The sequence below is a fragment of the Urocitellus parryii genome, chromosome 4 (assembly GCF_045843805.1).
Source record: "Urocitellus parryii isolate mUroPar1 chromosome 4, mUroPar1.hap1, whole genome shotgun sequence".
Taxonomy (NCBI): domain Eukaryota; kingdom Metazoa; phylum Chordata; class Mammalia; order Rodentia; family Sciuridae; genus Urocitellus; species Urocitellus parryii.
Window position 1 is genome coordinate 19,526,602 of NC_135534.1, and position 16,933 is coordinate 19,543,534.

The 16,933-nt window shown below is 38.0% G+C and overlaps 2 protein-coding genes across 2 annotated transcripts; one reads left to right on the forward strand and one right to left on the reverse strand.

Annotated features, from left to right (window-relative positions):
• Positions 1-2,138: 2,138 nt before the first annotated feature.
• LOC113175084 (olfactory receptor 4X2-like) lies at positions 2,139-3,068 on the forward strand. Its single transcript, XM_026379248.2, has one exon. It carries the CDS (start codon positions 2,139-2,141, stop codon positions 3,066-3,068), a length of 930 nt encoding a protein of 309 aa, XP_026235033.2.
• A 4,465-nt stretch (positions 3,069-7,533) lies between these two features.
• Positions 7,534-16,266, reverse strand: Or4b1 (olfactory receptor family 4 subfamily B member 1). Its single transcript, XM_026382212.1, has 2 exons — positions 15,371-16,266; positions 7,534-7,564 (listed from the first exon to the last, which is right to left on the reverse strand). Exons 1-2 carry the CDS (start codon positions 16,264-16,266, stop codon positions 7,534-7,536), a joined length of 927 nt encoding a protein of 308 aa, XP_026237997.1.
• Between the last annotated feature and the right edge of the window lie 667 nt (positions 16,267-16,933).

Below are 16,933 nucleotides of genomic sequence, written 5' to 3' on the forward strand. Positions count from 1 at the left end.
ATACTGACTGAAAACCTATAAGTCAAGCAAATACTCTGCTTAGAAGGCAGGAAAAAACGTACCCACTGTCACTCACCCCAGGGACACTCACTGAGTGCTACTAGGTGGCAGTGACTGGATTCAATAGGGAAGATGGAATGGTGAGAAAACACAGTCTTTCCACAGGAGGCTCAGAGTGCAGTGGGCAGGTGGCAGGTAAAACAAAATAATCCAGTGTGAAGTCCTGGGATTCCAAAACATCCTGAGAGAAAGGGGTCTACTGGTTGGAGGGCCTTGGTCTGGGACATGAACTCCCTGGGTCTGAGAGACATCCAAGCAAGCACAGAGGATGGGAAGTCAACCTGTTGTGGAATGGCACTGGGAGTGGGAGTCATGACATCTACCTCTGAGGTAGGAATGATTTGCATGTGAGTTTGGACCTTGAGTGTGGAAAAGATAATGACATCTCAGTAACTCAGGAGGCTGAATTGAAAGGATCCCAAGTTCAAGGTCACCTTGGGCCACTTAGGGAGACCCTATCTCAAAATTTAAAACAAAAGAACTGAGGATATACTTCAGTGGTAGAGTACTTACCTAGCATGGTCAGACTTGAGTTCAGTCCCCAATCCTGCCAAAAAAAAGAACTTTCTAGATACCACATGGTTACTCTCTTCCATGAATGCATGGAAGAATTCCCCAAAAATCTAAGAATTTAGGGAAGGACCTTGCCTTCTCTTTGTTTCTGTCATTGTAAGTTCTCTCAGTAAATTCCCTCTGACTTCTGGTGGACTTCAACTAACTTCTCCATCAATTAAGAGGGGAAGCTTTGTGGCCTGAGTACAAGTCATCAGGCTGCCAGGCTCAAGTACTCTGGAGTCTTAGTGTATGAGACCACATTGGCCTCAACTAGCTCAGACAAAGTCCAGCATTGGCTGGAACAGTCTGCAAACCAGTCACTGGACAGCTGTGGTGATGACAAGGGGTTGAAACACTAGGATGTCGAGAAGAATGAGTCAGATAATGAGTGGGCATTGGGGAGAGGTGTGAGAACTTTGTTGGCATTTGGATTCATTATGATTGGAAAAAATAAAAAGCATCAGAAGAATCATGCATGGATTGAATGGACCCTTAGAAGGCAATAAGGTCACACAGAGACTAAGTTTAGAGGACAAGAAATAGGAGGGGAAGAGAAAGAAGGATTCAGAAAAAGCCTTGTGGTTCTCTTAGGGGTGCTGAGTCCAGGGAGGTGCACCACAGGACATTTCTTTTAAGACTCTGAAAGGCATGTGGACAGGTGGAGGACACTGTTTTGGAAACCAATTTTAGGAAACAAGCAAATAAAAGTGTAAGGCAGTAAAGCTGCAGTGAAAGATACTTCAGAATATACAAAGGCACAAGAAGGATATAGACAGAGTAACACTGTCCTTGGCTGCCCAACATGTTTCAATGAGGGAACTTAGTGACTTTTTAATATGTCGCCCCTCCTCTGCTCTGTTTCCATTATTACAACCTCTGCATACAAAATGATTTCATTTTCAATTGATAGATATTCTTGATGACTTTACATTTTCTGCAGAATAAACCCCAAAATCCATAACAGTTCTTTATACACTGGTACTAGTCTATCTTAATAGGGTGTTGTTATTGTTGCCTTAACCCTGCCACAAAGCATCTAGAGTTCCTGTCTCCATTCTTTTTTAAAAAATAATTTAGTTGTAGATGGACACAATATCTTTATTTTATTTACTTATTTTTATGTGGTGATGAGGATTGAATCCACTGCCTCACCTGTCCTAGGTGAGTGCTCTACCAATGAGCTACAACACCAGTCCTCTATTTTTTTAAATATTTTTCAGCTGTAGAGGGACACAATGTCTTCATTTATTTATTTTAATGTGGTGCTGAGGATTGAACGTAGTGCTTCACACATGCAAGACAAGCGCTCCCCGAAAGAGCTACAACCCCAGACTGTTGTCCCCATTCTTGGAAAGCTCTTCCCATCTACACATCACTAACTCCTCCACGTCTTTCAAAACCTAGCTCACAAGCATCTTCGATTGGCAAATGTCTCTATGTAACTCACCCAGTTCATGAAGAAGTCTTTTGTTTTCTATCATTTCAAGTCACCACCTAAACTGCTGACTCTTGCTGGTGACTCCATGGCCAATACACACAATGTGACTGAATTCATTCTCCTGGGACTATCTCCCAACTGGGAGGTGCAGAGGATTTGCTTTGTGATTTTTCTGCTCTTGTACGTGGCGATTGTCCTGGGGAATTCCCTCATAGTGCTCACTGTCCTGACCAGCAGAAGTCTGGGATCCCCCATGTACTTCTTCCTCAACTACCTGTCCTTCGTGGAGATCTGCTACTCCTCTTCTACAGCCCCCAAACTCATCTCAGATCTGCTGGCTGAGAGGAAAACCATATCTTGGTGGGGCTGCATGACACAGCTTTTCTTCATGCACTTCTTTGGGGGTGCTGAGATTTTCCTGCTCACAGTGATGGCCTATGACCGCTATGTGGCCATCTGCAAGCCCCTCAACTACACCACCATCATGAACCAGCAGGTGTGCATGGTCCTGGTGGGAATGGCATGGGTGGGGGGCTTTGTGCATTCCCTTTCCCAGATCCTTCTCGTCTTCCAACTGCCCTTCTGTGGCCCCAATGTGATTGACCACTATTTCTGTGATGTGCTCCCCTTGCTCCAACTGGCCTGCTCAGACACTCTCCTCATTGGTCTGCTGATTGTTGCTAATGGGGGGACCTTGACTGTGATCAGCTTTGTGGTCCTCTTGGTGTCCTATGTGGTCATCCTGCTTCACCTGAGGACTCGGAGCTCTGAGGGGCGGCGCAAAGCCCTCTCCACCTGTGGGTCCCACATCACCGTGGTCATGTTGTTCTTTGTGCCCTGTGTCTTCATCTACATGAGGCCTTCGACCACTCTGCCTGCAGACAAGATGGTAGCCGTGTTCTACACAGTGGTGACCCCACTCCTCAACCCTGTCATCTACTCCCTGAGGAATGCTGAGGTGAAGAAGGCCATGAAGAGGCTGTGGACCAGGGCAATGAAACTCGGTGGGACATAGAGGCTGAGTCTTGGTACTGGTCCTTGGCTTTGGAATGATACTGAGTTCCAACTTAAGGAACACAATTTGTGGAAGAGGGTAAATTCTAGAATTACCCAATCTTTGTGTCCATCTTCAAAAAATGTACTTTTAATCACTTGTAAAATATTTCCTCTTACCGATGTACTGTCTATACCTAGCCATTTTCAGCTGGTTCCAATGTTTATTAATGCAAGTAACACTCTTTTAAGTATCCTTGAATAGAAATCTTTAACTGACTTCTGATTTGTGGACACATTCCTTGGGATGAGTTTACTCTCTTAAAGAGCTTGAAGCACTTTTGATGCACAGTGTTAAAATGAATCACATGCCTTGTGGAAGGGCTCTCAACAGAATCAGTTATTAATTATTAGCTTGTTGAGGAATAAGATTTCCTATCATCTCAAAGTACCCCCTAACAATACATTTGGGATGATGCAACTTTATAGGCCCCCCTTACACAATTGCCCGAAGTTAACACCACCAGGAAGGAGATGAATTAATGTACTGTTCTTCCAGTCCTGGTGCACTGAGGAAACACACAACATCAGTATTGTGGTATTTCTCCCCCAAACTGTCCATCCTTAGTCAAATATGAAAACTCATCAGGGAAACCCAAACTAAGAACATTCTGCCAAATGACTGTCCTTCATGCTTCAAAACTGGGAAGACAAAGAAAGATTGAAGGATTCAGCCACATGAAATGCTGAAGACAACAGAATACAACATGAGATCCTCGATCACATCCTGTATTAGGTAAAGGCCATGAGTAGACAAAACTCCTTAGATAATCTAATTGTATGAATGCTAATCTGTTGATTTTGAAAATTACGCTATGTTTATCCCAAGCAATGTCCTTGGACTTAGAAATCATTCACGAAGGTTTCTGAAGATAAAGAATTAGCATATTAGAAACTTTCAAACATTATAGAAAAACATTATTTCTATTGTATATATCTATTCTGTACAATACACTGCTTAGCTATACACATACACAGTGAAATTATTAATACTGTAAAACAAAGTAATATGCCCATGACCTTCCGTAGTTAGCTTTTTTTGTAGTAAGAATACTTAACATCTAAGCTCTTAGCACATAAATCTTCTTAACTATAGTTTTCATGCTTTAAGTAGATCCTAGATTTACTCATGGTACATAACTGCAGGTTTGTATCCTTTGGTCTACGTCGTCTTATTTGCATTGTATGTGAAAAAAATATATATCCGTATTTTGTCTGCATGTCTATCTACTTATGAGAGAATGATAAACAAAATGTGTAAAAATACTAATAGTTGAGAATTGTACTAAGGAATAACAAATTATTCTTTGTAATTTCACAAGTTTTTAAAAGTTAAATTATTTTACAATAAAATATTTTAATGTTTTTCAAATTATACACACATTGTTGCTTAATTTGCATTTCTCTGATTTTTTGCGATAGTTGTTTTCTTTTTAATTGGCTTTTACTCTTATTTTTATATTATTCAACTGATTCCCAGCACTGCAATACAAAAAGCCCAGTAAAATATTCTCAATGTTTAAAATTTTACATTTCTATACAGTAAAATGATTCATTTTTCTATTTATTCCATTCTGTTTGAATTTTAATTATTTTACACCATTAGTGCATTATATATTTTCATTGAAAAATTACTTTCATTTTTATTTAACTTTGTGCAAAAGTAATATATTCACAAAGTTTAAAATATAAAAGCTACACGTACAAAAAATTTTATTCTTTATTTAATATTTCTTCTTTGCCCTTATTCTCTTTTCTTTTTCTAGTATCCTATATTTCTTGCAGAGTCTATTTAAGTAAATACATTTAGTAAATACATATAAAAACATACTATATGTGTTTTTATTTATCTCTACTTTTACAAACAAATCTTTTATGTGACAAACAAAAACTAAGAGAACATATCTCCACCAGAACTGTCCTACAGGAAATGTAACAGAAATTCTTCACATTGAAAGAAAGATATGTCGATGACTAAGAAGAAAAGATGAGAAGATATTAAACTTGCAACAGTAAACATACAAATTCAGACTGCCTTAATATTATAAATACAAATCATTCATATCTTAATGTGAAGGCTAAAAAGCAAAACAACTAAAAATAAAAACTGCCTTTATATGTTAAGAGACACTGGAGAAAGATATGAGATATTAAAAATTTAAAATGTGGAGAGGAATGCTATGCAGATGAGGAGTTTTCTTCTTAGTGTATCTTCTATTTTCCTTCTTTCATCTTTACAATGTTAAGTTGCTGGGCTGGGGATGTGGCTCAAGCGGTGGTGCGCTCGCCTGGCATGCGTGCGGCCCGGGTTCGATCCTCAGCACCACATACCAACAAAGGATGTTGTGTCCGCCGGGAACTAAAAAGTAAATATTAAAAATTCTCTCTCTCTCTCTCTCTCTCTCTCTCTCTCTCTCTCTCTCTCTCTCTCTCTCTCTCCTCTCTCACTCTCTCTTTAAAAAAAAAAAACAATGTTAAGTTGCTATTAATTTAAGTTGCTATTATTTCAAAATAGCTTTCTATAATCAAATATTTTTCCATCAACAACAAGGTAATCATAATGCAAAAGTCTATAATTGACAAACCAAAAAATAGTAAGCAATAATCACAACACGCTACTAGAGACAATGAAAATTGAGTGAGAAGGAGAAAAAAGAAACTACAATGTGATTAGAAAACACCTTACAAAATAACAATAGCAAGACCTTACCTGTCAATGACTACCTTGAATAGAAATGGATTCAATTCTGCTATTATAACACAGTGACTGGATAGATAAAAAAGAAACAAGACCCAACTACATATGTTCCTTACAAGAAAGTCACTTCACCTCTAAGGATACACACAGACTGAGAATGAAGGGATGGAATAAGATATGCATACAAATGGAATCCAGAAGAAAGCAGCATTAGCCACTTGTATCAGACAGAATTGGTTTTGAGTGAAAAGCAGTAAAAAGGGAGAAGTTATATTGTTATATAATGATAATGTGGCCAATACATCAAGAGGAAATGATAATTCTAAATATATACACACCCCAAATCAGAGCACACAAATATATAAGCCAATATCAATAGCTCTAAAGGGAGAGATAGACCCATATAATAATAGCAGTTACAGACTTTAACACCCCTTTGAAGTAATGGAAAGATCATCTAGACAACAACAGCCAGGAAACAGCAGAGTTAAACTGCATCCTAAGCCAAATGGAACAGGTATCTACAGAACATTCCATCTGTAGATGCAGCTGCAGAATACACACTCTTCTCAGTAGCACATGAACCTGCTCTGGGATAGATCATATCACAGACTGCAAAATATGTCCCAACAAAACTTTAAGAAAGCATATCTAATGCAAATATGTATCAATAAATTTCATTACTATTGACACCTGTAATTCACCAATAAAAAATATGGAAAAAATCAGACTGAGTATCCTTTTTGACCACAGTGCCATAAAACTAAAAATCATTAACAAGAAAAACCTAGGAAACTATATGGATATCAACTTATTACAGAACAACCAATGGAGAAAGGCAAAGAAAGCATTAATACAAAATTTTCTTGAAACAAACAAAAATAGAGGTAAAAGATACCAAAATATATGAAACACAGAAAAAGCAGTACCTAGAGGGAGGTTTGTAGCACTAAATGTGCACATGAACAAATACAAAGATTTCCAGTAACCAACCTAACAATGCACCTAAGGACTTAGAAAAACAAGAATGAAACAAACTCAAAATTGGTGGAAGGAAATAAAAAACAGCAGAGCAGAAATAAATGAAATCAAGACTAAAAAAAATACAAGACACCAAAATGAACAGTTGGTTTTCTGAGATCAAATGAGTAAACCTAATTAGAGATGAAAAAGGAAACATTACAACTGATAACACAGAAAAACAAAGGATCCTAGAACTTACCAGGAATAATTATACTCTAGAAAATTATTAAAATGATTACACATGTAATATACTATTTAGATGTCCCAGATTATTTGTGGCCAGTAATTTATTCCTTTCTTCCTATTTAATAATTTTCTAGAGTATAATTATTTATGAGGGGTGGGAGGGAAAGGGAGGGGTAGGGGGTTAGCAATGATGGTGGAATGTGATAGACATCATTATCCAAAGTACATGTAGGAAGACACGAATTGGTGTCAACATACTTTATATACAGAGATATGAAAAATCGTGCTGTATATGTGTAATAATAATTATAATGCATTCTGCTGTCATTTATTTTTTTAAAAATCAATAAAAACAAATAAATGAATGAATAGTATATCACATTGGTATTGTACATGCCTTTTTTCTTTTTCTTCTTTTTCCTCTAATTTTTACTATTTTAACATCCTTTACTTTTCATAATACATACTTGTGTTTGTTTTATGTACTCTACTGCCTTCCCATGTACTTGTCTACCCAAAATTACTTCCTGTCTATTCTCCTGCTACAAACCCTCTTCATTAGATTTCTCTTTCACAGTTCTTAAGATCTACTAACTCTATATCCTCACATCCTGCCTCCTCAGCTTATCATCCTATGCCTCACTACGTTCACTGTCCACCATCAGAAACTGTAAACCTTTTTACAAACCAACCTATTTTATTATAGATAATAATAGAATTCAACATTTCTGTACATTGTGACCAAACTGTAAACATCTTAATAACAATGAATTGTTTATAGGTGGTACGTTGTTTATATTGGGATCTGTTAACATTGTCCTTCCCCACAAAAAAAAGAGGTATTAAAACCCTACAGGAGCACTATTAACCTATAGGTAAAAATGATAATGCCTCAGACCCACAGCACTAGAAGGGAAGACACCCAGCAACTTGAAAAGATAAGGGAAGAAAGTGCCCCAAACAAATCAAGATATCACATGATTAGAATCCATGGCTAGCACAGCAGAAGAAATTACAGAGAAGGAGTTCAGGATGTACATGATTTACATGAATGAAGGGATGATATAAGAGAGCAAATACAGGCAGCAAAAGGTCATTTCAACAAAGAGCTACATAAACAAATACAGGAAGCAAAAGATTACTTCAATAAGGAGATAGAGGTTCTTTAAAAAAAACATAAATCCTTGAAATGAAAGAAACAATAAACCAAATTAAAAGTTAAATTCAAAGCATCACAGTATATCATTTGGAAGACAGGACCTCAGACAATGAAGACAAAATATATAATCATGAAAAGAATGTAGACCACACAGTGAAAATGGCAAGAAACCATAAGAAGAACATTCAAGAAATATGGGATAGCATTAAAGAAAACAAATTTTTAAGAGTTATTGGGTAGAGAAAAGCATAGAGCTCCAAACCAAAGGAATGAACAATCTACTCAATGAAATAAAATCAGAAAACTTCCCAAACATGAAGAATGAATTAGAAATCCAAATTCAAGAAGCTTACAGGACACCAAATGTATAAAATAACAACAGATCCACACCAGTACATTATAAGGAAAATGCCCAACATACAGAATAAGGAGAGAATATTAAAATCCATGAGAGAATGGAATCAGATTACACACAGGGGGAAACGAATTAGAATAACTGTAGATTTTTCAATCCATGCCCTGAAAGCTAGAAGATCCTGGAACAACATTATCAAGCTCTTAAAAAAAATGGATGCTAACCAAGAATCTTGTATCCAGAAAAAATTAAGCTTTAGATTTGATGATGAAATAAAAAACTTTCCATGATAAACAAAAGTTAAAAGAATTTACAGCTAGAAAACCGGCACTGCAAGACATCTTCGGCAAAATATTCCATAAAGAAGAATTAAAAAGCAACAATGAAAATCAGCAGAGGGAGATATTCCAATAAAGAAAAACCAATCAAAGGAGAAACCAAGTCAAGTTGAATACCAAAAGCAAACAAAATGGCTGGGAATACAAATTATGTCTCAATAACAACCCTGAATGTTAGTGGCCTAACCTCATCAATCAAAAGACATAGGCTAGCAGATTGGATTTTAAAAAGACCCAACAATATGCTGCCCCCAGGAGACTTATCTGATAGGAAAAGACATTCATGGGTGAAAGGTTGAGGAAAATCATAACACTACATGGACTATGGAAGCAAGCAGGGGTTTCTATTCTCATATCAAAGTAGACTTCAAGCCAAAGTTAATCAAAAGGGATAAAGAAAGACATTTCATACTGCTCAAGAGAACCATACACCAACAAGGCATAACAATTATAAATATATATGCCCCAAACAATGGACCATCTTGGTTCATCAAACAAATTCTTCTCAAGTTCAAGAGTCAAATAGACCACAGCACAATAATTCTGGGTGACTTTAACACACCTCTCTCACCACTGGATAGATTTTCCAAACAAAAACTGAACAAAGAAACTATAGAACTCAATATTACAATCAATAATTTTGACTTAACTGACATGTATAGAATATTTCATCCTTCAACAAGTGAATGCACTTTCTTCTCAGCAGCACATGGATCCTCTCTAAAACAGACCATATAATATGCCACAAAGCAACTCTTAGCAAATACAAAAAAGTAGAGATACTACCCTGCATTTTACAAGATCATAATGGAATGAAATTATAAATCAATGACAAAATAAAAGATAAAATTTACTCCAAAACCTGGAGACTAAAAAATATGCTACTGAATAAATAATGGGTTGCAAAAGACATCAAGGAGGAGATATAATAATTCTTAGAGGTAAATGAGAACAATGATACAACATATAGAAATCTCTAAGACACTATGACAGCAATACTAGGAGGAAAGTTCATTGCATGGAGTTCATTCCTTAAAAGAAGATAAAGTCAACAAATAAATGACTTAACACTATATCTCAAAGGCCTAGAAAAAGAACAAGTCAACACCAAAAGCAGTTGAAGAGAGGAAATAATTAAAATCAGACCTGAAATCAATGGAATTGAAAAAAAAAAAGAACAAAGAAACCCATTGAAAAAATTGACAAAACAAAAATCTGGTTCTTTGAAAAAATAAATAAAATTGACAAACCCTTAGCTATGCTAACAAAGAGAAAAAGAGAGAAAACTCAAATTACTAACACACATGATAAAAAAGTAATATCACAACAGATACTACAGAAATACAGAAAATAATTAGAAATTATTTTGAAAACTTGTACTCCAATAGAAAATACTGAAGCCATCAAAAAATTTCTTAAGTCATATGATTTGCTCAAATTGAATCAGGATAATATACACAATTTAAACAGACCAATATCAAGTGATGAAATAGAAGACATCATCTGAAAGGGAAACAAGGAAAACTACCCATTTACAATAGCCTCAAAAATAAAATAAAATACTAGGAAATCAACTTAACAAAAGAGGTGAAAGACCTATACAATGAAAACTACAGACCCGTATCTTTAGGTACAGAACCCTAAAGAAAGAAATCAAAGAAGACCTTAGAAGATGGAAAGATCTACCTTGCTCTTGGATAGGCAGAATTAATATTATCAAAATGATCTTACTATCAAAAGCATATACAGATTTAATGCAATTCCGATCAAAATCCCAATGGCATTCCTCATAGAAATAGAAAAGACAGTCATGAAATTCATCTGGAAAAATAAGAGACCTGGAATAGCTAAAACAATCCTTAGCAAGCAGAGTGAAGCAGGTAGCATCACTATAACAGACTTTAAACTATACTACAGAGCAATAGTAACAAAAACAGCATGGTATTGGCACCAAAATAGACTTGTAGACCAATGGTACAGAATAAAGAACACAGACACTAACCCACAAAATTACAATTATCTTATATTAGACAAAGGCGCCAAAAACATATATTGGAGAAAAGAGCCTATTCAACAAATGGTGCTGGGAAAACTGGAAATCCATATGCAACAAAATGCAAGTTAGCACATCCACTTTGGAAAACAGTATAGAGGGGAAAAAAACTAAAAAAATATATATATAACTACATATGACCCAGCAATCTCTCTACTTGATATACATCTTTATATCATTTGCTTCCCAATGCTTATTATAGCATGTCTGCAATATCCATGATAAGGAATCAACTGAGATGCCCATCAATGGATGAGAAGATTAAGAACATATAGTATGGAGAGATTCAAAATAGCAGATTAGAAGCACCCAGCACTTGCCTGCTTCTCCACAAAATAGAATCATACTAACAGGTATGCAGCTGCTTGTTGAAGTGGGTGATGTGGCAGAGTATGAGATACAACAGAGGAAGAGACCTAGAGAGACCCAGATCTTTTGGATAATGGGATAGTGGGTGAAAGAGAGTGACCAGCACCAGCTATACAAGCATTATGGCAGGAGGAAGGGTGCCGCAGTCCGGCTGCAGCAAAATAACCGGGGGGTGACGAACAACTTGTGTAGATTGATGCAGCAGGAGTGGGAACCGTTTATTGTAGGACAGAAGAGGTATATATACATTCCACACAGCTTATCTTAATTAACATAAACTCGATACAGCAGTCCACCAATCAGGAATCTCCACACTTAATTGCTCGCTGGCGTTACTTCACAAACCACTCCCTCTGGCAAAATGCCAGGCGCCATCCTGACTTGTTTACAGACTCTAACATAAGGGATTATCCCCTCATTGAAGACACTGGTGCCTACCTTTGCCCTGCCTCACTGTGCAAGCCTAGAAAGCTCCGGAGAGAATCTTTGTTTAGGGAGCTCTGCGTTTCTAAACAAAGATAGTTAATGTGCTACAGCACCAGGCTCTGCCCCATCCTTGGAGTGCACAGCTCAAAAAGATTCTAAGTGAATCTGCCTGGTGAGTTCCATATTCCACACTAGCTCATTCCAACACACAGAGTAGCTGAGAGGAATTCCACAAATCCCTGTCACTTAACACCTGGCAAGCACCACAGTGGAATGAATCAGGGGATTAAATGGCTCCTAACACTCACTCTGTCCATGAGATGCACAGCCTGAGACCCAGAGAAAAACTTCTCTCAGAATAGGTTGTGAAAATCCACCCCGCAACCCCACTGAAGTATCTCAACAGGGAGACAGAGTTACCTTAGATTACCTTAGATTAGGTAGAGGGAAATGAGGGGAGGTGGGGACAGGAGGGGAGGTGGGGACAGGAGGGGAGGTGGGGACAGGAGGGGAGGTGGGGACAGGAGGGGAGGTGGGGATAGGAAGGACACTAGAATGAAACAGACATCATTACTTTATGTATATATATGACTGCATGACCAATATGATTCCACAACATGTACACTCAGAAAAATGAGAAATTATATCCCACCTGTGTATTATATATCAAAGTGTATAAATGCATTCTATTGTCATATATAACTAATTAAAACAAATTTAAAAATTAAAAATTAAAGAAAAGATATTGGCACAAACAATGATTTCCTGGATATGATTCCAATATCTCAAGAAACAAAGCAAGAATTGACCAATGGATACCATCAAGTTAAGAAGCTTCTGCACAGCAAAGAAAACAATGAACAAAGTATAGAGAAACTCAACACAATGGGGAAAAAAATCTTTGCTAGATATTCACCTGACAGGATTAATACCCAGAATATAGGAAGAACTCAAAAAATTTAACAAAAAAAAAAACAAGCAACCCAATCAAAAATGGGCCTTGAGTAGACACTTCTCAAAAGAATGTTCCATCTGTCTTTCTCACTGGGGAAACCAAATCTGCACATGAGTAAGGAACTATCACCACAGCCTGCATCCTAAAGTCTTAGCCTGCTTTAATGCAGGCAGGGAACCAAAGAAGAGAACAGAGCTACTTTTATTTTGCTTAGTTTGGGACCAAATGTTTTGAAATATGCATTATCAGAATTTAAAAGCATAAGACATAGAAGAGAGGTTACATTACAGTAAGCATCTACTTTTTAAAATATTAAATTCCTGTTTTGTACCACATAGTATGTAAGGCACTCAAAGTCAGTTAAGTAACAGAAAGGAAACAAATGTTTACCCAAAACAAAGGAATGAACTGCCAAGAAGTGCTTGAAAGCTTTCAAGGTGGAACCAAGGTCTATTCTGAATAGCACTACAGAACAGAAAGACCAGTGGGTGGACAGAGAAGCAATAAGAGACAAAACTAAGGACCCGCACTAATGTTGATCATACTGATAGCTAATATTTATTGAGCACCAAGTTCTCTGTACCGTGTTTTTTTACTGTTCTTTTTAGTTACACATGACAATAGGATTCATTTTGACATAATTATACAAGCATGGAATATAATTTGTTCTAATTCACTTCCCAGGTCTTTCCCTTTCCCTCCCCTCTTCCCTCTCCCTGTTCCCTTCCTTCTGTTCTACTGCTCTTTCTGCTATTTATTGTTTGTTTGTTTGTTCGTTTTTAATCAGTGTCTTATGGATGTACATGATGGTGAGACTCACTGTGGTATACTCACATAGGCACATAGGAATGTGAGGTCCGATTCATTCCACTGTCTTTCCCTATCCCATCCGGCTCCCTTCCGATCATTCCCCTTTTTCTATTCCATTGTACCATGTCCTTTTCTAAAAGCATTACATGTATTATTTTAATCAGCTTTTTTATTGCTGTGACCTAACTACCTGAAAAGAACAATTAGAGAAGGAAAAATGTATTTTGTCTCATGGTTTCAGAGGTCTCAGTACATAGTCAGCTGACTCCAGAGCTCTGGGTCCAAGCTGAGACAGCACATCATGGTGGAAGAACATGGCAGAGGAAAGCAGCTCAGGGCATGGCAACAAGAAGCAGAAAGAGAGCTTCACTCACCAGGAACAAAATATAAACCTGAAAGTCGTGTCCCCGATGACCTACCTCTTCCAGCCATACCCTACGTATCTACAGTTACCACCCAGCTAATCCACATCCCTGGATTAATTCATTCATGAGGTTACAACTCTCATTATATAATCATTTTACCTCCAAAACTTCTTGCATTATCTCATACATGAGCTTTTGGGGGATACCTCATATATAAACCATAACATGTATGTCATATAATATTCAGAATAATCTTCTGGAGATTTTTTATTGCTACTGAGCAACAATAGTCTATCATAAAAGTTAAGTGACTAGGATCTTGGGTTGTGATTGACAGGCAATTGGAATCACCTAATAAAATTTTGAAGCCTGAGCTCTTACAATTTTAACAAGAGAGAAATGCTGCCCCACCATGATGGTGTTCCTGAAGAATTCGTGAGAGTTGACTTTGCAAGGTTTGGACATGAGCCTCAAAGTTTGCTTATTCAACAAGTACTTTTGAAGCATCAACTAACTATGTGCAAGATTCATAGAGCTGCCAAGAAGAGGAACAGCTTTAGTGCTACCCTTGACAGTTTACAGTCTCATGAGAGAGAAACACATAGACAGTAATCACAATCAAAGTGATGGGGTAATGATGACATATAAATGTAAAATGGCCTTGGAAACAACCACAATTCTACCCAAGAAAGATGGAGGTCAGACAAGGCCTTATAAGTGGGGAAATTTTAACCTAGGTTTTATAATCGTGCAGGAATTTTGCATTTAGAAAAGGAAGGCAATGTATTCCAGGCAGAAGAAGTAGCATTTTCACTGGGGTTAATGGTGGGCATCCATAGACATGATCAATGGGGACTACTCCAGGGAAATGCGGAAAATTTCCTGGAGCACTTCCATCTACTCACCTGCATACTGAATTAGTACCTTCAGGAGAAAGGGGGAAATCTTCAAGACCTATAACACAACCAGGATGCTCCAACACTCTGCTTGGCAATTGCCTGTATGATTTCAACTGGTCCTCAAGGAAAAGTGGATGGAGTGAGTGCAAACTCCCCACAACTGTGTGTAATTCCCAAGTCAACAGGGGCCACTTCACAATGTTGGACATTGTGAAAGGGCCCAATTCTACCTTTGTGCCAACATGTCAAAAGAAGTAAAAATGCTTCAGGGACTTTTCTGATGACTATGATCACACAGTCTATGGTACTACCTGCCAAGAGCCCGCCAGAAGAATAGAAAGTTCATTTTGCATTTGCACTTGGTTTGAACCTTCCAATTCCCCAAACCTTCATACTATTGGATGTCATGCAGCCAATAAGACTCAGGGAGAATTCCTCACCTCTATCCCTCAAATATTACACCAGGGTGTCGTGGTTACCAAGGAGAATCACAGAAGAAGTAACACAAAGTCCTTTATTTGTTGCTGCCATACTAAAATATCCCACTGAAAATTATTTCAAACACCCAATAATCAGACGTACATCTTTCTATCATGTTCCCATCCCTGGGTTCCCCTTTCTGGCCCACAGCTTCCTCATGGCATTTTTCACCTCTGCGTTTCTGAGTGTGTAGATGATGGGGTTCAGCATGGGGGTGATGACTGTGTAGACCACAGCCACTAGTTTGTCCCCAGTGAAGGTGGACGAGGGCCGCATGTAGATGAAGATGGCAGGTCCAAAAAACAAGGTGACCACTGTGATGTGAGAGGCACAGGTGGAGAGGGCTTTGCGCCTCCCCTCTGCAGAGCGTTTCCTCAGGTTGAACAGGATGATGGCATAGGATGACACCAAGATGGTGACGGAGAAGATGGAGATTAATCCACTGTTGGCCAACACAATGATCCCCTCTACAAAGGTGTCCTTGCAGGCTAGCTTGAATAAGGGACGGAGGTCACAGAAATAGTGGTCAATGACATTGGGACCACAGAAGGGCAGATTAATGGTGTTGAGAACCTGAATTATGGAGTGAATGAAGCCCCCCAGCCAGGAACCAGCCACCAGCATGTGACACAGTTGACGACTCATAATGTTCATGTAATGAAGAGGCTTGCAGATGGCCACGTAGCGGTCATAAGCCATCACCATAAGCAAAAGGATCTCAGTGACCACAAAGAAGTGGAAGAAGAAGATCTGGGCCAGACAACCCTTCAGAGAGATGGTTTTGACCTTGGCAAGTAAGTCAGTGATGAATTTAGGGACCACAGTAGAGGAGTAGCAGATCTCCACCAGGGACAGGTAGCCAAGGAAGAAGTACATGGGGGAGCGCAGACTCTTACTGACACTGACCATCACAACAATGAGGCCATTGCCCACCACAGTGGCCAGGTACACGGGGAGAAACAACACAAAGCACACTCTCTGCACCTCTGGGTCCTGGAAAAGGCCAGTGATGATTAACTCAGTCACGTTATTTGTACTTGCCATGATTTGCATTTAGAAAAGATGGATCTCAGACTCCTGTAACAAAGGACATACAGTCATAAGGACATCTCTGAATTCTATCAGACTCTATGGTTTTGGCCCACCCCACATTCATGAATTTTTAAACATATTTTAAATTTTGTCACCTAAGAGCTAAGTGGAGGGCTGGAAGTAGATCAGAATATAGCTCACTATCAAACCACAGTTCAGAAATAACATCTGGTCATTCACTACTCCATTATTTTTGTTCCAAATTTGCCCATCACTGGCAAACTCTTATCAGCAGCAGGTTAGGATTTTTTCTTTATTTTTTATTGGTTATTTTTATTTATACATAACATTAGGATTCATTTTGACATAATTATAAAAGCATGGGATATAATTTGTTTTAATCCAGTTCCTCTCTTCTTTCCCCCAGTTCCCTTCCCTCTATTCTACTGATCTTTCTGCTATTTACTTATAGTTTATTTTTCTTAATTAGTGTCTTGTGGATATACATGATGGTGAGATTCACTGTGATATATTCACTGTGATATATGTGTATATAGGAAAGTTAGGTCAGATTCATTCCACTTTTCTTCCATATCCCATTTCTTCTCCCTCCCCCTCAATCTCCCTCACCTACTCCACTGATCTTTCTTCTATGTTGATGGAATGCATCCCCCTTTTT

Excerpts from the sequence above, each read along its gene's own strand:
- Or4b1 (XM_026382212.1), bottom strand. The coding sequence starts at position 16,266 with ATGGCAAGTACAAATAACGTGACTGAGTTAATCATCACTGGCCTTTTC. Across the intron at positions 7,565-15,370 it reads AAAAATGCCATGAGGAAGCT|GGTTTGTAGCAGGAGAATAG; the intron begins GTGGGCCAGAAA and ends TCTAATGAAGAG.
- LOC113175084 (XM_026379248.2), top strand. The coding sequence starts at position 2,139 with ATGGCCAATACACACAATGTGACTGAATTCATTCTCCTGGGACTATCT.